Below are 24,720 nucleotides of genomic sequence, written 5' to 3' on the forward strand. Positions count from 1 at the left end.
ACCAGACAAAGCCCCTGCCCTGATTTGGGGCAGGATTTTACCCCTTCTCATGCTAGAGTAATGCTAATGACATACAGCTGAAGCCAGCAGACCCTGGTTTGCTTGAAGCACATTCACTTCAGTTTCTATTTTGCACAGCATTTGTGAATCTATGCTCATCAGCACAGCCTTTAAGCCCCTCCTAATTTTAAGAAAATCAGTGGAACTTACCTAGGGGCTGAAGATGGAGGTCACCTTGAAGCAGTTTGCTGAATCAAAGCATGGGTCGAACTTGCTGGGGTTGTGTCCTGAATATTTCATTTGGGTCACCTGCTGCTTAATTGTACCAGGGGTGAATATCTGCACCAAGAGAAAATGCACCACAAGTGCTGAAGGCCTTCGTGTTTCCATAACCTGCAGTGTCTAGCAGCATCTGGCAAGAGTCTGGCCTCTTTGGGGTTTAGGTATTCTAATTTTGCCTGTACTTTGTTGAGAGCATGACTGCATACAGGAAGGGATGATGTCCTGGGCTTCAGTTACCTGCCCTCTTCCTAACTCTGAGGTCCCTATAGCACCGGCTGCTCTCATAGGCAACATACAGATGATGTTTAACTGGTTATCCTCTGGCTACAGCTGAGACCAAGTGCCTACAGTAAAAGAAAATATGAGCCAGGCGTGGGCTGCAAATGGCACCAGTCTTTTTCTAAGCTCTCCTGGCCTTTGTCATGCTGGATTCAGCTGCCTTTGACTCCCTGTCCCAACTTTATTATATTCCCCAAGTGACAGTTAATCTCTGACGACCCTGCACCATGCAGCAATAAATTGTTCTCCTTGACCTTGGGATTGCTGAGCCTTAGCCCAAATGTGAGTTATACCCCAGGCACAGAGAATCAGACACTGTCCATCATACCTGCCAACCCACTTATTAAATCTGTACGCTTTAAGGAATACCAAAGCACCCTGGGGTCTTCCCAGCCTGTTCCCCAAACCTACAGGCCCTGTGGATTTAAATTATATAGCAGAGTCCTGAATTAATAGACCTCCAAACCCTAACCTTAATGCAGAAAAGGAGAACATAAGATACCGGCATCCCTCCATACCTATTCTCCTGAAGTCTTGTGCCTGTTGGCTCTGCCTCCTCCCCACCTTTGTGCCTCTGCAGAATGCAGTAGCAAACCAGCTCCCAGAGCTTTGCTTTTCCAAACAGCATCAGCAAGCTAAGCCCTAACCTTGTCTATGGCCAGGAGATCAATTCCTATCCTTGGAAAATAAAGAGGTACTCGCTCGAGTGCTTCTGACACCTCCCTGTGCTCCACCACCACTGGCATTCCCAGCCCTGACTGAGTGCGCAGCCGTCCTCCCTGCTCGGCCACTGGGGTTTCACTGCAGCCTCTGGGACCATATCCAGAGAGATGTTTGGGGTTTTTTTCATTGGGAATGCATCTTACTCTGAAATTTATTTAAAAAAAATAATAAATCAATCTTTATTTTGGGAAAAAGGTCCAAATGAGACTCCTGTCAGTCTTCCTGCATCACTTGTGGTATTTTTCACCAACAGCGCTGTCATTTCCACAGTGCTGAAATGTCTCATCTTGATATGGAAAAAGCCACTTTGTTTCTATTATTGTGGTTCATTTCATTGCACATCAGTAAATATTACACTGAATTCTTTTTCTCAGTGTAATGACCTGACATCCAAGGAAAAGAGGATTGCCTTGTGAAAACAAAACATCTGACATCACCTTAGCCAGGTGCTTTGATATTTCTGAAGATTTCCTTTCCCCTCCTACCTTGTTTTGGTGCCAGTGGGGAAGAGCTGCTCCGTTTTATCCAGAACACAAATGTCACTCTTGGAGCAAGCCCAGCTCTGTAATTGTGTTCATGCTGTCCCCAGCAAAAACTTTCTGGCAGAAAATTCCTCCTTAATTTCACTCAGAGAAATCTTAACCGGCTTCCTTTCCTGAAGTTACAAAACACGTGTTACAAAACTCATAAACACCTTCTAATTAATTATACCTGTTTCTCAAATGGAAGATGAATTCTCATTTATTTTCTCCATGACTGTATTTTAAGCCCAGCCTCTGCAACTCTGGGCCCTTTGGTTTTCTACCTGGGTGGCTTTAAAAGTCATAATGAGTCTTCTCTTTTCCCTAATGATGTGTCATTCACCCTCCTTCCACCCTCCTTCTCTGCAGTGAAGTCAGTGTCCCACTTGCCTCCAGGTTACACCACTCCTACGCCAGCCTCTGCCCATAGGATCCTGCCCACGGAGCTCAAACGCTGCCAGATACACCGAGCTGCATCTTTCAGAGGGTGTCCCAATTTTAGAGGTTCCGAGCACTAAAACAATTACAAAATGTCTTGCTCAGAAGGTTCAATTCTCCACCTTCTCTGTGGATAATCCCCTACCTGGAAAACACTCCAGGTCACCTTCCCACACCTACCTAGAGGAATTTGAGGAAAAACCCCAGCTCAGGCCAGCTGCATCCTCATGAGGGAATTTTGTTGCGGTTGCTACTAGGTATGGATGGAAAGGGAGGCCACTTAACCACATCTTGCTAAACTCAAGATGCCGAGAAGATGCATGGCACCTGAAGGATTTTGGGATACTCATAGTTTTCTTGTTCCCCTTCTTTCCTTGGGCTGGATGTCTCTGCCTGCTGCTGCTGGCAGCTGTGTAGCGGTGACGCTGCAGGACGAGACCTATCATAGATTAATTGAGTCCTGAATCCTCTTTCCCCAGTAGTGGAGATGCCCCTTTGATCAGGTCTTTAAACATAGACCTTAAAATTGCAGCAATTCTGTTGCCCACAGCCAAGTCACTGGTTTGCTGCTTGTAAAGGAGGGGACACACTGACCTTCAGATTTGGGCAAAGCAGTGCTGTGGCATGAATTATGCAGCCTCATTTTTAGAGATTTTGAACACCAGGCAATTCCCCAAGAGCAACTGGGACAAGTAGGGTCCGAACGCACATGCTGGCACTATCGTTACTGCTTGTAATGAGCTCCGAGACATTAGCCTGGGAAAAGAAATCCAATGTATCAAGGAATGCACTGCTCCCACCCCAACGGGAGCCCTGGTGATGTCCAGGGCTGTATTTAACCCAACATCACTCTGATTACTCAGCACAACCTGTGGAAGATGCCGAGCCCCATCCTATGCAGTCCTGGCTTTGTGGCACTGAACCTTGCAAATGGATTGCATGTGGCATGGAGCTAAAGGAAAAGGAGGCAAATCACCCCGTTGCAGTGCTGCATTTAATTTACAAATTTAATTGTTTTACATTTCATTTCAGCTTTGATTGACTCTGCAGCTCTTTGCTGGACCACGCTGGAGGGAGGATACACAGAGGGCAGGCAGAAAGGGTGAGCAGCCGCCACGGGAGGGCTGGGTGGGCTGGGGCCAACCTCCCCATCACCAGGATACTGATCCAGGATGGGGCTGACACCATCATCCTTCCTACCCGACAGCCTTGGAGCTTGGGGGACATGTATTTAGGTGATAACTACACTGAGGAGTTAAAGGAGTCTGTAACCAGCAGGCTTTTGCTCACTAGGAACAAATAAATATGGTGCAAATGTCTCCACCCCAGAGTCCCTCCCCACTAAGAAGGTAGCCGTGATATGAAAATATAATGGGACCACAGTGCCTGAGGGGGAGCGGCTGAAACACTCAAGGCACGCTGCTCCCCGGAGCATCACTTCTAGCTCTATCACCTTGGGTTATTTACACTGTGAAGAAGCTGGTGAAATTTCTCTTACCTTGTGAAAAAAATTATTTGCTTTTAAGACCCTAGTAAGGCTTCGGCTCTCAGGAGACTTTCCCCTGTTTATTTGTTCTCTGATGGAAAAGGAACAAGATTTATTATCACAATGAGGAATAAAGGAATTGGCAAATACTTGGTATTTCTACAAGGCTCTTTTTAAACCTAGAGGGCTCAGACTTTAAATTAATGAAGAACATAATTCTCTTGGCTTACAAGCAGCAGGGCATGGGATAAATCTTGTAGGGAAGAGAGTCAGCCACAAATCAAGGATATCTCAGCTGATCGCATGGCTCTGTGTGTTATAACTGTGCCTTGAGGTCTCGGCTGGGTTTGGGGCTGTCCCTGCCTGCTCCCTGGCATCTGCAACCCAGAAAAAAAAACAGTGCTCATGTGAAAAGAGATCCCAGATGAAAGAGAGACCCAGTGGGTCAACCAGTGAGGGAGAGGAGAGGGAGAGGGGAATCTCTGCAGTAGTGACTATTTTGGGGAACGTGCATCTGTGCCCGTGCAAGTAAGTGTCATGGCCACTGGCTGGATCCTTTTAATAGCAGCCGGCTCGTCGGCTAGTTATTCTCATGCTTAAGCACACAAAAGGTTGGAGAAGAAATAAAGGCAGGCGGTGGCAAGCTCAAGGGCAGAGGAGGAAGTTGCAGAGGACAGCGCCTGTGACTTGGAAATCCTGCCTCCCCCCCGGCCCATTCTGCTGTAAATCCTTCCTTATGAATGATTGATGCACAGCACATGGGGGAGCTGAAAGCCCTGGCTGGGAGCAAAGCTCCAGCCCTGGGATCTTCCTGAAACAACAAGAAACAAGTCCTTCTCCCATAATTTCACCTTTAATTAAGGAAGATGGGAAGGCTGATTATTGGGCTGATGAATAAATTAAATTAAGAAGTCAGGTGAGAATCCGTGGTGGAGCACGTTGAGCTCTCCTGTTCCCCACACAGGGACCAGAGGCTTCTCTGTGCTTCCTGGCTCACCTTACGACTTTATTTGCTGATGATAGTGGCACCAACAGCTTATCATTGTCTCCAGTTCATTGGTAACTGTAGAGCCATTGGTCTCTCATTACCCGATGGCCTTAAACAGACCTGAACGTCCCAACTCACCTTGGCGGCACTGCAATCCAGCGCTGCAGCCCTCCTGGCTGAGTGGGTTCCCCAGGTGGTGCATGCGAAAGTACCAGATGGTGATTTCGGTGTCTGTGGGCACAGACGGTTCCCAACGGGATCCCAGCAGTCCCATCAGCTTTGCAGCGCTGTCAGCTTTTGCTGTTGGAATTTGTTGCTGTCTGCTGTTCCCAAGACAGCAATTTGGAGAGGGGACTGGACCTGGGTGGGGGAAGCAGCCCACCCACATTCTGGCAGTGGGGTTTCTCTTCTCCTTACCAGAAATGTTTATTTCTAGGCATTTGGGAGCAAACAAGATCTCAGAGAGAGATGGAGAACTCTTGGGCTCCAGTGCTTTTCAGAGAGCATCAGATGTGAAGACTAAGGTTAGACACTTTAGACAGTCCTTGTGCAACAGCTGCAAAGCACCACATACCTCTACCTTCAGCTTTAGCCCCTGCCTTTCAGGTGCCCAGAGGTTTCCCACCTCCCATGTCCTCTGGTGGATACAGAATTGGAGAGGGGAGGTGAGTCCATAAGGGAAGCCACCACCGATGCTGCCGGGGTTTGCGTGTGATGGTTGCAGTGTCTGTGCAATTTAGTTGACTCCGAAATGTGCTCCAGCTGAATTCCCCCTTCTGCACCCTGGCAGGGGTCTGTGAGCCTCCGTGCTTGATCCCCTCATGAAATAACTGTTAGGGAAACCTGACTAGGGCTGGAGACGGATGCTACAAAGTCCCCGAGCTGAGTACATTCCTTTAGGGCATTTTGCAGCGCTGTTACAAAATGGTTGTGCCTTGTCTAGCACAGAACTTCACTTTCCAGGGCTCTTGGGCATCCGAGGGGCCATAAATTCACTGATGATGAATTAACAAGCCCTGGAATTGAAAAGAGGGGGAGAAACGTGAGTGCAAATTGATATTATTTCACCTTTCCTTGTGTGCGTGTGCTGGGCATGAGGATATAGTAGATTATATTATTATATCTGCTGGGATAAGCAAAAAATTCAGTGGTGTCAGGAAGCTGCTGTACTAAAATTAAATGACTCTTTGGGATGTGCGTGGCCAGCCACACTTAAGAGTGATTGCTGTGGGGACTGGCTGAGGCTTGATGGTCTGTTCTGAAATGCAGTCAAAGCTGTGGTGATTACATGAGATCCAGGACCATCCTAATTCAGTGGTTAAGCTTTTTCTTCTTCCTTGGGGTCTGAGCTAGGCATGCGATAGGAATATTCATCATTAGAAAGGGAGAAATAAAGGGGAAGGGAACAATCTTTTAGGCTCTTCTTTCCTCCAAAAACCCCTGCACCGGGAGACGGACGAGTCCATCAGCTCCTCCTCATTTCCCATTGCAGTTCCCAGGATCACAGCCCTGTGTCCTGAAAACCAAGCGGGAACAAGCCTGGAAGCATGGTGGTGAGGAGGATTGGAAAAAGGGGGATTTCTGGTTTCTGGCCATGCTGTGATGGCCAGTGGTGGTCCGTTTCAGCTGGGGGGGGGGGGCGAGGGCTGGAGGCTGCGAACGGCTGAAACGGGCATTGAGGAGAGTGCGGGAGGATGCAGGAGGGTGCGGGGGGGTACAAGAGGGTGCAGTAGATTGCAAGAGGGCACAGGAGGGTGCAGGATGGTTCAGGAGGGTACAGGAAGGTGCAGTAGGTTGCAGGAGGGCGCAAAAGGGTGCAGGAGGATGTGTGAGGATGCAGGGGATTGCAGGAGGGTGCAAAGGGGTGCAGGAGGATGCGGGAGAGTGTGTGAGGATGCAAGAGGGTGCAGCAGGATGCAGTGGGGTGCAGGGGTGTGCAGGGCGGTGTGGGAAGATGCAAGACGGCGCAGGAGGATGCGGAAGGCACAGGAGGGTGCAGCAGGATGTGGGGGAGGGCAGAGGGGTGCAGCGGGATGCAGGGGGTTGCAGGAGGATGCAGCAGAGAGCAGGAGGGCGCGGGAGGGTGCGGGGGGACGCGGGAAGGCTCAGGAGGGCGCAGGGTCTCTGGCCCTGAGCCAAGCCGCCCAGAGCCGCCGCGGGAGCGGCCGCGGCCGCTGCCGGCAGGGAAGGGCGGCGGGGGAGGCGCGGCGGGCGCGGAGCTCGGCACTGCCCCGCTCCTTCGGCGCCGGCGCTGCCGGGCCGGGGGAGGGCTCAGCCCGGCCCGCCCAGCGCGGCTCTCCGGCCGCGCCGATGGGGCTGCGGGCCTGGCTGCGCTCGCTGGGCGGATGCTGCGGATGCTGCGGAGGGGAGGCGGCGGCGCCCCCCGAGAAGGAGCCCTTGCTCAGGTGAGGACCCCCCCCACCCCCGGCCCCTCACCCGAACACCCAGCCCTCTTGAAGGGAAGGGGCTGAGCCCTCCCCCCCCCGCCTTGCGCAGGAGGAGGAATGTTCCCACCGGAGATGGGTCGCGCCGCTGGCCCACAGCCACGCGTGAGCCCCGTTTCGCCCCCACGCCGGCTCCGTCTGGACCCCAGAGCCCTTTCCCGCCGGTTGGCTGCCCCGGCGCGTCAAGCCGAGCCCCGTTCCGCTCCCCCCCCAAAAAAAAAATAAAAATAAAAATTACAGTTTCTAGCGATTTTACAACCGCTGCTCTCCGTGAAGGAGTTGGCCGTCCCCCTGCGAGAGCCGGTCGAGGCTCCAAGGGGATTTTCTCCCGGCGGTAACAAGCGGCTTTCGGTTCTCTTTCCGCCCGGGTGGGCTTGCCACAGGGCCGGGTTCTTTCTGACACCTCGTGGCACGATGCACGCCGGGCTGCTGCGTGCCGTGGGGATTTTTACGGTGAAGTTTTAGCGAGCTGAACCGAGAGCCGGCTCTCTTCGGTGTTTCCCGTGTGCCCCTTGCCGTAGGTACCGTTCAGCTTTTGTCTTCCCACGGTGGGATTTCGACAGAGGAGGCCGAGGCGCTGAACAAAAAGGGGGGTCCCCGCATCGCTGGGCAGGGGGTCAGGTCCCAGCTCTGGTCCCGGGCTGGGGATGCTGGAAAGGAGCTGACTGGAGCACTGACTCCAGCACTGCTGGAGCCGGCTTTATGTGAAAGCAGCACGCGTGCTTATTTCTAGACAGCAGATTTTTCTCTCCTGCTGTCGCTTGCATCTGTCTTGTGCCCGGAGCCATGAGGTTTTGGGGGTGGGAGTGGCATGAAAAGATGAAGTCCGGAGTTGCGGAGAAATGCTGTGAGCTGTGCAAGCACGTAAGGAGGTTTTGCGTGTTGCAAAACATCCGTTTGTGGGGTGTGCGGCACCTCTGCCTCCTTCCCCAGCTGCCAGCCAGGATCCTGGCTGCAGCTGAAGCCCGCAGTGGGTACTCCAGCCCTGGGACGGGGCAGGGACTGTGCCCTCCCTGTGTCATTGGTGGGAGAGAGGCATTTCAAGAAGGAGCGGGGGATGCTCCCGGTGTGGCCTACATAGGTATCAGGGAATAGCAGAGCCAGCAACAGGGCTTGAAATGTCCTCATTTTGTTCTGTTAAAGCAGTTACCTAAATAATAACCAGATAATCCTGAGCATGGGGCCTCCAGCCCAGGAAATTGGCATTAACCTAACGAAAGCCGAGCACACAGGCGGAGAGGCTCCTTCCTGCTGCCTAGCCGGCCGGGGTGGCTGTCCCTCACCGGACACCTTTCTTTAGTAACATGCCTTCTGCCGGTGATCCAGTTAATGCTGGCTATAAGTAGGAAAGCCTGTATAAATGCTGGGCATTCAAAAGGCACCTGCTCTTGCACAAGTGTGCCAGCGTAATTAAGCTAACAGCCTAATCACTGGCTTGTCCCTCTTCAGGAGGCTTTGAGGTTTTATTTAAATGCAGGGATCTTGCAAGAGCATGCTTGCTGTCTTTTTTTTTTTTTTTATTGCAGCCTTGTTTAAAAGAAATGACTTGCTTGAGATTTCAGATATTTTAGCTGAGTTTTAGGTTTTGGGAGCTGGTGTTGCTACTGAAATGTTGACTTTATGACTTTTCACCTTATTTTCCCCAAGCAGAGTGGTTGCAGCCTCATAAATTCAACATGTCAAAGAACGAAGCAATGAGGAGGAGGTAATATGTGTATAATTAGGTGCATATATTACCCAAGCGTATACAAGGCTGGCTGTAACCCGTGACGAGGCCAGCGAGAGCAGTCAGCGCTGTGCATGGAGGTGGGGATGGAACACAGATGTAGGCACAGCGCTAGTGTGGGGCCGGGAAAAGAAACCCCAGACAAAGCCAGCGAGCTGGGCTGCTGCAGCAAAGCATCCAGGCTGCCTGGCTGTCTCTTGATGTGGAAAGGTGGGATCTGGCTCACATGGTGTCCTCAAGATGCAAATAAACCAAGAATTTGGGCTCCAAATCCCAAAATGAGTTTAATCTGGACTGAAAGGCCCCTGGAGCAGAAATTTATCGATGAAACATTAGTGCTCACCATTTTCTGGATAAAGCCCAGAGTGTGAAATTGTCTGAGTCCCCTCTGATCCCACAGGGACTCCTGTAACCTGCAAAGCAGGCTGCCATTCATGTGCTCCTTTTTTTCCTCCCATTTCTTCATTTTAAATGTTGCTTGGAAGTCCAGCACGCTCTGGGAGTGCTCGCTGTTGGCAGAGCTCTCCGTGCTTGTATGGATTTGCTGACTCCTGGGCACTGCCCACATCCCTTACAGGCTGCTGGATGCTCTGTACCGTGGTTTGGAAATAGAGATGTGATGGGAAGTGCCTTGCAAGCCGTGAGGGAGTGGCATGTAAAAGCTAAAATGTGTTAGTGTTATTGCCAGATATTGGTTTATAAAGTAATTCAGGTGTTAAGGGTACCAACAAGTCACTGAGTAGGAAGAAGACTGTCGAAGGCAGGATGGGACCGAACTCATGCTGATAGCACAGCTGGCTCCTGAATGATTTCTTCCAGGCTGGGATCCTGTCTGCTCCACATTTGAAAAATGTTTTGAGTGTACCCATGCTGGCTCTGGTGTAGGAATGGCTGAGTTATGCCATCCACCCCCTCCCAGTTACGTTCATTTGCTTGTGTTTAATGAGAGATTATAAGAGATTATCTTTTCCCTTGTTACCTGTTGCTCAGGTTTTTGGTTTGTTGAAAGTCTAATTAACCTTCCTGCAGGAATGCTGATGTGAATAATTTTTTTCTATTTTATCTACGTGCTGGAGCTCCTCTTAACATCTTCTTTATGGCTTGATGTCATGGCTAAAGCGCCTGCAGTGTTATCTGAGGTTTCAATGGATGGGTTCCTTGTGAAAGGAGTGGGTTTTGGGTAGCAAATAGAATAAACAGTGGGTTGTTCTAACAAGAACTGAGCAGGGATTGCCACAGGATGGCTGATGAGACTATTGTGTAATGCTGAAAATATTTCTCCATATGTGTTGTGCTGCTCAAATGTCTCGACATCTTGATTAGAAAAATTACGGAAATCGTCTGCTAAAAGTTCTCCCGGCAGAATTAAATAACCCTATAAAAAAATGCACATTCCAGTAGCAACATAAAGCCATAAAACACAGAACAGCCATCAGTGCAGAGAAAAGCTCCTTGCCTTGGTGGGGACAGCCTTCCCGGAAGATGATGCTCTGTTTTGCTGACCACTAAGCAAATAAAGCCTGGAGTTCACAAGCAGGCCGAAGACGTTTCCATCCCCAAATAGAGATGGGGCTAAATGTCCTTTCTGTGCCTTGGCACAGGTACTTACGCAGCTCAGTGCATCACTGTACCTCTCAGGTAGGAGCTGCTGGGGTGGGGGGCTCCTGCAGGGATTGCCTGCTTGATTTGGTAGGGTTTGGGCTGCTGGGGAGAAAATAGAGCTGTAGGGTCACACAGTAACATGGTTGTGGATATGGGACCTCTGGAGAGCATCCAGTCCAACCCCTGCTCGAGCAGGGTCAGCTGGAGCAGGTTGCCCAGGACTGTGTCCAGTCAGGTTTTGAATGTCTCCAAGGATGGAGACTCCACAACCTCTCTGGGCAGTGTTCACCCACCCTTCTTATGATTAAACAGAATTTCCTATATTTCAATGTGTATCCTATCATGGAACACCACTGAGAAAGATCTGGCTCCGTCTCCTTCACTCCCTCCCATTAGGTACTTACACACATGGATGAGATGCCCCCAAGCCATCTCTTCCCTGGGCTAATCAGCCCTAGCTCCCTCAGCAGAGGTGGCTTGTGTTTTGTCCGAAATGCCATTTTGTCCGAAACCATGCCCAATGGCACTGCCTTTGAGGAGAAGATGGGTAGAAGCTGTTTCTTTGGCCAAGAGCCAAGGGAAAGGCATTGCATGCAGCCATCCCCTTGCCTGCTGCTCAAGCATACCCCTCTGCACACAAAGTCTCTGTGGGGACAGACTGTGCCACTGGGATCTTGGCACGGCTGCAGGGTTTGTCAGGCAGAGAAAAAATACCCTCTGGAGCTGCTGGCATTTTTGAGTCTTAGTTAATTAGAACTGTTCCCACATTAAGCTTGGAGAGGCTGGGGGGGGCTTATGCAGGGTTCAGGGTAGGAAGATGTGATGGGAAGCAGGGCAGGGGTCTGCAGGAGCAATGGGGAGATGCCGTTCTTCATCCTCGCAGATGGATGCTCACAGTTCCTCCATCCTAGCTGCTCAAATAATATCTGGTGTCTTTAGTAAATTTGTGTGTCTGATGTCTTTCATGGCAGCACTGCCTGTTTTGAACCATGGCTTGTGTGGTCAGAATGTTTGCTAAGGTAAAAAACTTTCTTCCCATTCCCCACTCCTCTTCCTCCCCTCTCCCAGGCAGGACATTGGGCTGCAAGAGGGGATGCCATAGCAATGGGCACTTTACCCTGGGAAGGTAAAAGGAGGCAGTGTGATGCTGCGGTAGATAACGCTGCCTCACCTCTCCCCCCCTCTGCAGTAACAACAACCCCTACGCCTCCTTTGGAGCCACGCTGGCACGGGACGAGGAGCAGAACCTGTGGAGCACCCCACATGACATGACCCACACGGAGGCGGACGACGACCGGGTGCTGTACAATATGATCGTGGTCAGGAACCAGCTGGACAAGGACTCGGAGGTGAGGCGGTGCCGTTCCTTGTGCTTGGTTTCACTGCAGGCTGAGGCTCGGTGCTTTCATCGGATGCTTTGGCAGTGCCTTTATTTAAGTACCTGTTAAGCCGCTATAAAGACCCCGAAGTCCCCCAGCATGGCTCACGTAGGCATCAGGTCCTCCCATCTGCTCCATCACCCTCCAGATTTTATTCTGTATCGGGTGTGGATACATCTGTAGCCATCTCATCCCTGGGAAGCTCAGGGATGTCTCTGGCAGCTGAGCTAGGAGAGCCACCCGGAGCTGGAATACATGATGGCCCTGCAAGCACCTCTACCACCACTACCTGCAAACATGTACTGGTAGCACTGGGATCCCCAGCTCAGTTTGCTAGCTTCACAGGCTGCTTTTTTTGTCTGATATTCCCCTGGTTTGGCCTTTCTGTGATCAGACTGGCATTAGCCCTGCCTGCAGTGGAGTTTCCCCAGCAATGACAGTGCCTGGAGCTGAGCTGCCGGTCCAGTGATGCGTCAAGTTAAATACTCCTCTAATGGGTTGTACGGCAATTATTGAGAAGCGGAGAACTGGCACAGCTCTTAGCGCAGAAGGGAAAAATCATTGCTGTTACGTAAAGGCTGTTTTGCAGCCCTGATTTCCTTTGCTAAAGCACTTCGGCGCAAAGGAGATTTCAGTGGCCTGATTAGGAGCAGGCTCTAGCAAATAGTGACACATTTTCCCCTCTCTGATTGCTTTTAAGACTTCAAAATATTTGCAGGAAAACCTGGAGGCTTCACATTTAATTTCAACACGATCCCATTTCATCCAAGACACCACAAGACTGTAACTCTTCCTCCTGGGATAGTCCCCTTAAACCACAAGCTAGCTCAGCTTTCACCAGAAGCTTTAAACTCAAAAGGTGCAGCTGAGATCAAAATTACAATTTTTAAAACTGAAAATGAGATAATGCAGTCCTTGTATACAGTTGGCCGGAATCCCTATTTAATTTTTTTTTTTAATGAGAATTGAATTAATCGTGGTGTTTACAATAGATGGTTTTGTAACAATGCTTTCATGGCTGCACATAACCTTTACAGCTACAACTGAAGATGTCCTCTTCCCTCCCCACCGCTGTTTTCTCTACCTTGCAATTGCTTGTCTTAGAGAAGACAGGGAGCTTCATCCAGCCCAAATTAGCTGAAGGAAACGAGGACAACTCCATTTAGGAGGCTGCACCGCTCCTGAGTTGTTGCAGAGCTGGGTGTACTTCATGGCAGCGCTGAAGCTCCTGATTTCAGCCTGCACCCATTCAAGCGGCCTTTTAGCTTGATCTAGGGCTCCTATGAGGCAGGCCTTGTAAAAGCTTTTATTATTTATAAAACGGTATCATAAGTGGATGGGCTGCTAAAAAGATGTCTTCCTACGCAAAGGAGAGTTATGTGTCAGCCTTGCTTAGGTTACAGAGGAGAGCATCAGTTATGGGTGAGCAGGAGAGCGCTCCTGCATCTGCTTGTCCTAAACACAGTGTGCCTACCTGTCCTAAATCCACTGCTTTCTCTGTGCCTTCAGCATATCCATAGGGTTTTTAGTGGGTCTGAGCAGTCGCCGTGCCTGCCAGTGAAAAAGGAAAGTACAAAGAGCATGGGCCTTCCTCTCCGTAACAAATGTAAGATCACATACCCTGTTTTTTTATGCAGTGCAATTAATCAAAAAGCCTGAGGAGTACGACATCAGGCTGACTTTGAAGAAAGCAAACACATGATATGCTTGATTTGAATTATGGCACAGTGCCCTTTGCAGCTAGTGATTGCTGTCTCTCTTTCACAGCTAGGGAAACTGAGGCATGATATGTAAGCCTGGCAAGCTGCTGCCATTTCCAGCTGCATCTTTTTCTGGGTGGCAGAACAGGGAGGGACTTGGCTGGCAAAGCCAACCAACATTCCTGCATTTGGCCCCGGGTGCCGAAATCTCTCCTTACTCCAGCGAGCATTTTAAAACTAGGCCAGACTGCATTGCCCTCCCCTCTTTATGAGACTTTAGCCCTCAGAGAGAGAAGAAAAATCTAATTGCAAAACAGGACTGGGCTGCAAAAGCCATAATCTGCTTTGGGAGCTGTTCTGCTCCCAAAGTCCCTAGGGAGAGTGTGTGGATGCTGCAGGAAAGGGGACAGGGGAATGGTTTCTTCTTTGTGCAGTGCATAAGCATTATGAAACTATAGGTCCTTTTCTTCTCTTGGTTAAAATCAGACTGCAAGGAGAACTACTCCCTGTATTTCTGCTCCTTCATTTAACAAAGATATTTTGGCATGCTGTGCACTTAACTGTATGCTTTGCCATTCCCCACCTTTATCTTAGTTATTTCCTAGCACAGGACTTTGGAAGGATCCCAAAGACCAGGTTGCTCTACATCATGTGTGCTTTATCTGTACGGCACCACCTCAGCCTCAAACCAATATCGCATTTTTCTTAATCTGGCTAACCCACTTCTGCTTTCCTGGGTATTTTCTTTTTTTTAAAATGGTTGTTCACAGAGTGATGAGGTGCTGTGAGCTAGGACAGGAGAAGCAGTGGGCCAGGATGCAGTGGTGCCATCGGCACAGTGCTGGAGGTCAGCGGGCATGGTCCAGGGACAGCTGTCTCCTGGCCTGGGCACCTCTGGATTGTGGATCACTGTAAATAAATAAACCAAATTGTGTATGCAAAGGGCCAGGTGCTGGACACTGAGTGCATCCTGTAGTTCAGTCAATTTTCTGCATGTTAGATCAATCATGGTGGGGCTGCCAGCAACTCACAGCGTTGGTGTCCTCCCTTGGGGTCAGTTCCTTGCCCCCGCCATGGGGCAGGACCAACACCCAACCCATGTGGAGCTGTTTCTTCTCCCTGCCCCTGCCCAACAGCCCCACTCTGGGAAATTTGGCAGCTCCAGCCCAAACTCGTGGTGACCTTAGCTTGTGTAAGGATGGCAGGGCTGCTCCACCCTGCTCCTCGCTGAACCTGGGCAGCAACCTCTTCAACGCAAGCACCGTGATGTCCCAGGAGCACCCTGTTTCACACCCACTTGTTTGTCCTGCTTGGTGCCATGTGCTGGGAGTGACAGCTCACAGGGCCGTTGGCTGTGGTGGAGCCCGCTGGAGCACCCAGTGGCTGCCAAACCCACCGTGCAATAGGTAGATAAGGCAAGATTCACTGGAGCCTCCTAAAATCATAAGGACTAAGCAACTTGCAGCTTCACATTTCTCTCTGCTTGAGGCTGATGAGCATGATGTGCTTGCGGAAGCAAAGTGTGGGCAAGGGAGGGTGTGCACAGAGAAAACCAGAAAAGCCATAGCTGAAGGGCTGGCTTAAGGGAGCTGGTAAAGCTGATGCAGCCTTTGGACATCAAAGCTGTTGTCAAAGCTTTTGAAAGCTGGGGTCAATGTTTCAACTATGAGAGAAATATTTTTTTCCTGCTCCTGCTCCGCAGCATCATTGAACCTGTTGTGGTGTAAAGTAAAACTCCAAATCTGGGAGTGAAATGAGGACCTCGAGGTCCATAACAGGATGTTACTTAAGAAGGTGCATAGATCAGGCCAAGTCACTGATCCAGCACGTACCCTGCTAGCGTGGAGGAAAGCATTTTATGGGGAATGGGGACTACTGTGGCTCCGGCAAGCCTCCAATATTAACAGTAAGAGCTGCACTGGGCTTATTGCTGGGCTTATGTCCGTGATGTGGCAGATAGCCCCCTCCATGAGGTCCAGTTTGTGGTGGCCCCGGTGCCTCAATGTCCTCTGATGGGGTTTGTCGAGTTACCCAGCCATGAGCAGAGCTTGAGCTGTTGCACCAATACTGGCTTCAGAGAAGGAGCCAGGTTTAGGGCAGCTGCGCCACATGTCTGTGAACAGAAACTAAAGGTGGGGTTTTGCATTATGACCAAGGAAAAAACACTGTTCTTGTGGCTTGTTGTAAATGCAGTGTTTCTTTCTTCTTTTGGCTTATTCCCTTGGGGGGAAGGTGGGCTCATAAAGCCCACTAGCAAAGGCAATTCCTCAGCCTGCATCTCTGCTGGGGTCCTGGCTAGCAGAGGGGTATGCTGGCATGATCCTCCTGGCAAGCCAATTAACAAGCTGACAAGGCCTATTTTCCTGCTTCCTCCTGCTCTTCTACAGGATTATTCTTTTTTAAACAGGTTACAGAGAAGGTCAGTATTGCAACACGCTGTTGCTGGGGCATGGAGAGATGATGGGATTTGTGCAGGGTTGGGGATGCCAGTCGGGTAGCCCAGAACCCGACCCTCTTAATGCCTGCATGCCTCTTTTAAAACTGAATCCAATTTAAGCTTATTCTAAGCTGAGATGTCTGTCGATGATTCAATGTATGAGCATGGATCTAGGGTTTGTATTTGTTCAACTACTTCCAGTGGGGCCAGTCGCAGAGCCAGAGCAGGAGCATCCCTGGACACAACGTGGTACCTGCCTGGACTGGTATTTTGCAGTCTTTCCCTGATAATTCTGTTTTTACCTCATTTCCAAAATAACTCTTGAACAGAACGGTGACACCAATTGCTTTTAAGGGAATAAAGCAGAAGGCTTTGGTAGAGGCGTGCTTTAGCAACATGAGGAAAGCTACCTGCTAATTAGGAAATTTCCATACGAGCAGGGATGAAAAGTTGGACAGTGCTTGCCTGTTCTCTTGGCACATTTTTTCCCAGAGCTCTTGGTTATGTACCAACCTGGCTTATATTTCATGCTCAGCATTTCCTCACTTCCATTTGATGTTTGCAGATTTAGTATATCACACTAGAGAGTCTGGGGGAGTTTTCCAGCTAAATATTTGAAGGGCTGAGCACTCAGAGGAGAGAGGCAGCAGGGTTTCCCTGCTGCTCCCGGAATATTCTTGACTCACGCACAAAGGGTTTTCTCAAGCCCCCACTGGTATATGTTGTGCCCTGCTATATAGGCTTAAAAGGGCAAAACTGGTTGCAAAAAACAGGGCCAGGAACTGCAACCTGCTTTGGTTTCCTGTGGTTAATTCAGATTTTGGCAAAAGGGTATTTTTTCTTAAAGGATTGATTTTGAATACATCGCTGGGATGTCCCAGACCCGTAGAAACACCAAGGGGTGTGGTGAAGACCAGTCTTCTGCTGTACTTTCCCAGTACTGTGAATCCTCACTGCCCCAGAAGTTACACCTAATTTTGCAAAAGATGGGACAGGGAATGGAGTTGCACAGAAGGTGCAAAACAATGCTAAGTTTTGGGAGAGAGCTGCTTGTCCTGTGCCTGCATACAGTCTCAGACACCTTGCTGGAAGAGGCTGCGGGGGGGAGCCAGCCCAGGATGCGGCGCAAAGGGCAGCCTGCTCTGGCCTCGCTCTGCCCAGGGCTGCTCAAGGACCAGTGTGCCCTGTCCTGCATCTCGCCGGTGCCCTGGTACGCAGCAGCCTTCCCTGTCACAGCTGCAGTGAGGGCTGAGCAAGAGCGAGGTTTGGTGCAGAGCCCCGGCTGCCTGCCCTGGGGCTGCCCGCCCTGGGGCTGCCCAGCATCCGTGCTGAGCAGCCTCAGCCTCGTGATGCTGTCTGGCCCCAACCAAACGCTCCCTGCACAGGTCACATCTTGGTGACTCACGGGATGTGCATGGGGAACACCCTCCTCAAAGTCTCTGATGTTGCCCGTTCCTATGTGGAGACATGGGCAGGACAAGCTTTGCTCTTCCTCTGCTGTGTAGCTAAAGGGAGATGCTTTTTAGAATAATTTTGGGGATGGAAAGATGCTCTGAACTTTATTTCCTCATTAAAGCAACACAGAGGACAGCCCCCTGGCCACAGCATTTAGGATGTCTCTGCTACAAGGAATCACCTGAGAAAACTCAGTGGTTTCTGAGGCTGATGGAGAACAGGGCATAAGACCCTCTGAGAGCTCAGCCTGTAGCTGCCCAACCTGATCCTGATAATCTCTGCTGTCACTAGTTGCTTTTCAGTGACTTGCACCATGTGCAGCATCCTCCTCCCAGCTTTCTCTACAGAAATATAAATGCATCCAGCTCCATGCTCAGGCAAAAGAAATCCCACCAAAACAAGAGGTCCCACCCAGGCACCACTGTTAAGCATCATTTTCTGTACCAAAGCTGCTCTTTTGCACACTCCCCAAATTCTTCACTGACAGGACAATGTTAGAGGTCCCCCGGGACTAAATATGCACTGTACTCGTAACGCAGCTCTAACTATGACGTACAAGAAAGCCATAACCTAGATTCCCTTAAAACAAAAACAGACAAAGGAAAACACACTGCTGTTAATCCAGAGAAAATCAGGAGCAGCTTCCCTGCATGCTAAGCACTGCTCGCCGTTTAGCTTAGCGAGGAGTCTGGCTCACTCCCACAGCTGGTAAATCCCTCAGCCCTGAAAGCTGCTGCCAGGTGCCAGCAGGTTTTGGAGAGAGGAGCATCTTTCCCACCCCCCAGCTCACTAATTCAGCAGTGTGAAGCGCGCCTGGAATCACAGTGGCTGTGCTGATTGATCGCCTGCGTTAAAGCACTTGTTTATCTCTGCGGGAGGGCAGAGACACGCAGCTTATTTCCCTACCAGCATGACCAGACTGGTTTGCTCTCCTTTCTGCTTATACCATGGGGTCACAAGCAGGCTGAGATGTTTCTGAGGGATCCCTGCCAGCGGGGAGCAAGGCATCGTGCAGCCTTTATTCTCTTTTTAAAAACTTTCAACTTTGCAGTAAACTTCCCACCAAGCTTTCATACAATAAAGCCCCTCTTTTCTTTTTCACTGAGAGGAGCTCAGTTCCTAGCTATGAGCCTGTGTCAAGAGAGAAGAGAGTCTGGTCCCTGCCTCCTTTCTTTTGCAAAGGTCTGAAGAGATGTTTTGATGCCTTGCGCTGGCAGCCAGGTGCCCTCCTGTGCAAACAGTAAAGCTGTTTTCAAGTATCACTGCAGTCAAGAGAGAAACGCTCCTCTGATCAGCAAAGCTAGCTAGTGGTCAGCAGCAACACAAAGCTAAAAATGAAGGGGATTTTGCTCTCCGGGAGGACGAGCGGTGCAGAGCGAGCGGCTGCAGGTGGAGCTGCGTTTCCCCTGCTCTCCTGACCTGAATTCATCGGTGTCTTAACCCTGCCAGCTGCTTCTTCCAAAGCATAATCTCCAAGGGCTTCCTGCAGCTATCGCTGAACAAGAAAACAGGCTTGTCATTTAATTCTCTGCAGTCATGGCGTGTCAGCCAGGTTCAGGAAAAAAAACACTAAGAAATCTCCAACTCTTTATCGAATCAAGTCAATTCTTTAAGGCACCAGGTATCAGAAAAACAGTGGGATTTCTAACACACAGGTGACCTTCATGGGTATTGTTTAACCCCTTTGAACCCAGTATGTCGTGTAGGAAAGTCCCAGGGAGACGGCACAGATTAACACCTGTTTATTCTGTAAGAGTCCATCTATGTATTCTGTTGCTGAGAAATGAGATTCATTAAGGATGTTAGTGCAGGGAAATTATCTGAGTGATGTTATGACCTGCTGTGTGGATGCTTCTGTAGATGCATCCTTTGTAGTGTGTGCATTGATTAAACTCTGCTAGCAAAAGTACTCCTGGTTTTCTTGCAGAATACATGCATTTCCACAGGAATGCATGCTTATACAGATGTGTTTAGTTGTGCTGGTATAACTTTAATAAATAACCTCAAAACCTTTGCTTTTAGACAGTGTCCCATTATGCAGATACAAAGCTTGAGGTCAAGTGCAAGGATTTAAGCTCTATAGTTAAGTGAAGCATTAACTGCAGCAACTAGCAGCCACTAATAGTTATTATGTCAGATGACTCCAGCTCAGCCCTCAGCCATCCTCCTGCATCCCTCTTCTCTGCTATTTAAAAAAGGGTACCAAGCCTTTTAAAAAAAGGTTATTTTTCTTGTTTTCCAGTACTTTTGAAAACCTGTCTATTCCAGTTAAATGCCAAACAGAGGGCTGAACAGTTTGGAGAAGCCATTGTATGTGTGAGCATACTGAGAGCAGTAACTTTTTTCCAAACTTTGTTTCCCATGGGCTATCATCAGCTGTAAGAAAATGTGCCATGCCAGTGTAACTGCAAGGATATGAAAATAAGGTGTTGCAATAGTTTATAGAAGGTAATTATTGATATGTGGTTGTGGTTTCTTGAGCTATAGAGGCTGAATAAGGTATTTTCACAACCTCAGGTTTTGATACTAGCTGGGGTGTCAAGGTTTGGGGAAAAGGGCTTTGGACCCAGAAGACTGAAGTCTCTCAGATGAGCTACATTTAGAATTTCATGTTGTTCTCCAGCCTAGGACAGTGTTATAATTTCCAGCACAGAGCTGGAATTATACTCTCCCTGTTTGACCACTTTGGTCATTGGCCACGCCTAAAATTCTGTAATCCCATTTCAAGGTAACTGGAAGCCTATTGTGTACATGCAGAGAAGATACAGAGATGCTGTATATAAATATAAAGCTAAAATATTCTATGCTAGTCAGTGTAATTTCTTCCAGGGACAACGGCAGCCTGGCCATTGACCTTTATATGGATCCCTCAGTGCCAACATCAACAGTTTAACTCTGGCTCCGTTTCTAAAAGCTGAAATTCCTAGAAAAGCAGCAGAGACCTCCCCACATGCAAATGACTGAGTGTCTCTTATCCCTTTGCTTTGCAGGAATGGCAGAAGCTCAACTATGATATTTATACCTTACGGCAGACTCGAAAAGAAGTGAGAAGCAGGTGGAAACACATTTTGGAGGATTTAGGTAAGCTAGAGGACAAAAGGATGTCATTTCTGTGGTACCAAATGAGAGGTCCCATGATGGTTGAGGATTGGAATGGCTCCACAAAATCGGGCTGGTAGAGGAGAGAGGGAGGAAAATGAAACAAGGTTGCTGAGCAGTGCCATCATGGCAGCTGAGAGCCTGCGGGAGGCTCCCCAGAGCTCAGGCACGGCCAGGAGGAGACAGAGCCACCGTGTCTGCAGGGTTGTCAAAAAGCCCACGAGCCCATAATAGCATGCACAGTCATCCATTTCAAGCTTCCTTGTGGAAACTTAGCAGGGATACCTGGGAGTTCACCCTGGGTTTTTCTAAACAAGATAAGCAGGGAGAAATGAATATTCCTTTCAGATTTGAACACAGATGATACATCTATTTTCCTTCCTTAGCCCATGCCAGCTGATCAGAGCTAAACCACCCACGTTGTTTTCTCCTAAGTGAATTTGAAGTATTCTTTCACCAGATGAAATTGCTCAACAGTGGCCCTCCTACTCCGGCTATTTCCTAGCCTGCAAGCAGTGAACTGCACCCACCGGTCCTGTGTGCTCAGCTGCTGCTCCTCTGGAGAAGGCAGTGGCGGGTGTGACCTGGTTTTCCCAATTACATTGCACACAGCATGTGACACTTGGGCCAAAGAGATGTGCCCTACCGGCACATCAGCTTGGTGACTTGCATCATGCTCTGGAGGTGGTTGGCAGCTAACGAGAGGAGGATGTGTGAGTTGAGCACACTTGTTGGGCTGTTCAAGGATATTATCACTGGGAGGAAGAGAGATGGGTATCTCAGCTGCTCCTGCCCTACCTGCTGTTCTGGCATCTGGATGGGAGGAACATTATAAATTCATAACTATGTATCAGCATTCATCTTCACCCAGGTGCTCACGCAGCCTGTACAGCCCAAACATGGGAGGGATCACTTGACATCCTTACATCTGTTACTGCAGGTTGACAAAAGCACTCCCACATCTCCCTCACATCTGCAATGGCTCTGGAGCTGTTTTGCAAAGGGTGGAGAAGCTCAAGGCCAGGGATCACTTGGCCTTAGCATGACATGAAACCAGATGTGAAACCTGCTCTCTTTTGTTATCTAGACCTGTGCTTTAATCGTAAGACCACCACTCTTTCCCCATAAGTGCTTTCAGGTGAGACACATCACCACCAGCTCCATGGAGCTGAACTAAGAGTTAATGGTAGCCATTACATCTAAAGTTCCCTGCATTCATTCTCCTCCCGCTTTCCTTCCCTGGATACTCTTCTTATAAGAGATGCTGACTGCTATGGGAACAATTACCCATGCATTCATTACTGCCACGGGTTTTTTTATCACTGTTACCTCCCAACAACATATAGGCGTAGCTGCTGGGGTGCTCAGGAAGCCCCACCAGCCCCGAAAGCTCTGGCAGCATGAGAACATGGAAGAGCTAAATCAACACCCTGGGTGCGGATGTTCATCTGCCTTCTCTGGAAGACTAGCAACAAACTTGCTCTAAGTGGATTTATGGGGTTTTTTTCCCCACCAGCGAGCTCATACCTGCCCCAAGTGCAGACACGGAGCATGCCTCAAGGAAACATTAGTTTGTTTTAGCAAGTAGGGAACGCAGCAGCCCAAGGTGGAGTGGGAATAAGGAGCCTTGCAAGAGCCTGGAGGACTCAGAGATGACCCTGCCCACATTTGACTCATTTCTGTAAGACATCTCTTTCCCAGGTTTCCAGAAGGAAGCAGACTCCCTCTTGTCAGTGACCAAACTCAGCATCATTAGTGACTCCCAGAACATGGGCAAAGCCCGGGACTTCCTGTTAAAGCTGTCTGAAGAGACAAACATCTTCCCGACCAGCTGGGAGCTTTCTGAGCGCTACCTCTTTGTGGTGGTGAGTAGCTCCGAGCGTGCCTTCCTCCCCACTGCCCCCATCTCTGCAAGTGAGCTCAGACGAAGGGGAGCAGATAGGCGAACTGCACCAGAGGATGCTCAAATACATGGTGGCATCTGGGGCGTCCCTGTCAGATGTTGCACTTACAGTTTGGCTGTTCAGCTTCCTTGGAAATGTCACTGCTGTAGCACCATGAATTTGCCCCCACCAAGTTCCTTTAAGCCTGTGTAACTGGGTGCTCTTGCAGCCAATTAATGAAGTGGGAAAAGATTAGGCCTAATGCCTGGCTTAACCTGAGAGCAGGCATGGAGGGAGGACCCTGACCAGGGAGCTGCCCAAAGCAGCCCGTAGTGATTATAAAACCCCATTGCTTTGGCAGGATCGGCTCATAGCTCTGGATGCTGCAGATGAGTTCTTCAAGATGGCCAGTGTGGTGTATCCGAAGAGACCCAGCGGGGAAAGAGTGGACGATAGCCAGAAGGCCCCCCAGTGTATTGCTGTCATGATGCCCTGAGGAACATGCCTTGCTGGTGCAAGACGGACAGCGGGTTTCCTTCCCTCCAGGACCAGGCTCCTCTGCCGAGGGGTTAGCACAAGTAGTGCCGCTCCTTGTTTTCCTGCAGAGAAGCAAGTGGGGTTGCCGGAGCAGAGTGAGGAGGTCAGCGAGCTGTGCCCCACCAGGAGGGTACAGGAAGGCAGATGCTGGCCCCAAGGTGCTCCCAAGCAGAAGGGAGCAAGAACTGCCGTAGCATAGCCTTGGTGGGAGACCTCAAGCTGAGTAGTGCGCATGATAGGCACGGGGGGGGGGACCTGCCGTGCAAAGCATTGCTACCAGTAGCTGCAAAAGTTGAGATGCCTCTAGTTACAAGCGCTGTGAGGAGATCCGCGTTTCCACCTTCCACTGGTACCTGCCACTGTCCCCACCCTTGACCCTGCCAGCCGGGAAGACCAGCAAGGAAGGAAAAATACCTCAGTCATCTACAATTCCATGACATTTCTCTGTGCACTGGTCCTCTTCTTCATCCCCAGCCTATGGCAGCCCCACCGGGCAGGTCCCAGGGGATTTGGCAAAGAGGCAGGAGCAGCATGTAGCCGGCAGAGGATTTAATGCCAGGTGGCAAAGCCTTGGAGCAGTGTCGCAGCTGGGTGCTCTATCCCCAGCCATTAGTGGTTTGGAGGCATTTGTGTTGGGGGGTGCTCAGCCTGACATCTTAGGGTAGATTTTAGGAAGGTGCCAAGGTCAGAGCTGCTGAGAATTTGGCTCCTGTAATATCCTCAGATTGGTTGCCCAACATCTATCAATTTCTGAAAGTTTTGGTCTTAATTGCATTAAAAAATCCCATTATAAAGCTGCATGTACTGTCAATATATACTACCCCTGCTGTTAATGAGGATTTTTAATGAACGTTCTTTATATCTTGGGGTTTTGTCTGATAATGAGCAATAATTTTAAAACACTGGATTTGATCATTTAAAAACAAGTGGAAGTTCTCCACTGTTTAACACATATGCTGCTAATTGGCCAGTTGAAAATGCTGGTTACACAGGACCTCCCAAAATAGCAAAACAGAGCTTTTATTTGTTTCTACCTACAGTGTTTGAAATATATATATATTTATTAATTGTTTCTGTTTGTCAGTCTTCCTGGGAAGCATTTTTGTCAGCTCAAGACATCAGTGAAAACTGAGTTTAATAAACAAAACACATTACAAAACTAATGTTTCTTAGTCTCTCTGTAACCGTATTCAGACAGCAACATTTATCTTGACTGCTCATAGCAAAAGGGTTGGGGTATTTGCAGACCATATGCCTCTGCGACTTGTTCTCCACAAGCTTACAATTGTCCGTTGACTTGCAAGAGTAGGGTCATTTGCCAGGTTAGGACCAAAGTCTTTGTAGGAGATGATGGGGATTGAAATTTATTTCAGTGGGATTTGGAGTTAGGTGCCCAGTTCCCATTGATTTTTTTATTATATTTTTTTTAGCAGAAGTTCAGCTGCACTTTGGAAAACCTCCCATGTTTTTATAGAAAATAAACTTTAGTGCATGGCAACTCCAGGGTGTAATTTGAACAAACTGTTGCAGAACAGAGAGATCCAGCAGTCTGAGGAACACTGTGCCAAAGTACATGACACTACCCAAAAGTCAGCCCTTAGGATGTTATCACTTATAGTACTACATGTTACGTAAAACCACCTGATGAGTTCCAAAATCTCATAGGCGAGAAGAGTTCTTGCTAGCTGTGGTGCTGCTTGTTTTGGCGACAGAGGTCGACATTAAGCAGTGCCTTTGCAGA

The 24,720-nt window shown here is 49.3% G+C and overlaps 1 protein-coding gene across 1 annotated transcript; it reads left to right on the forward strand.

The window, feature by feature from the left end:
• Nucleotides 1-7,012: 7,012 nt before the first annotated feature.
• Nucleotides 7,013-24,123, forward strand: MREG (melanoregulin). The gene is made up of 5 exons (XM_075027906.1): nt 7,013-7,122; nt 11,679-11,838; nt 20,451-20,541; nt 22,261-22,424; nt 22,804-24,123. The coding sequence occupies exons 1-5, from the start codon at nt 7,028-7,030 to the stop codon at nt 22,936-22,938; spliced, it is 645 nt and encodes a 214-aa protein (XP_074884007.1). The 5' UTR covers nt 7,013-7,027; the 3' UTR covers nt 22,939-24,123.
• Nucleotides 24,124-24,720: the final 597 nt, after the last annotated feature.

This window comes from Buteo buteo, chromosome 5 (assembly GCF_964188355.1).
Source record: "Buteo buteo chromosome 5, bButBut1.hap1.1, whole genome shotgun sequence".
NCBI lineage: Eukaryota > Metazoa > Chordata > Aves > Accipitriformes > Accipitridae > Buteo > Buteo buteo.

What these genes read in the sequence shown, in the direction of transcription:
- MREG (XM_075027906.1), top strand. Translation starts at nt 7,028, where the DNA reads ATGGGGCTGCGGGCCTGGCTGCGCTCGCTGGGCGGATGCTGCGGATGC. An exon ending in GAGAAGGAGCCCTTGCTCAG is followed by an intron (nt 7,123 to 11,678) that starts GTGAGGACCCCC and finishes CCCCCTCTGCAG; the next exon opens with TAACAACAACCCCTACGCCT. An exon ending in ACACATTTTGGAGGATTTAG is followed by an intron (nt 20,542 to 22,260) that starts GTAAGCTAGAGG and finishes TCTCTTTCCCAG; the next exon opens with GTTTCCAGAAGGAAGCAGAC.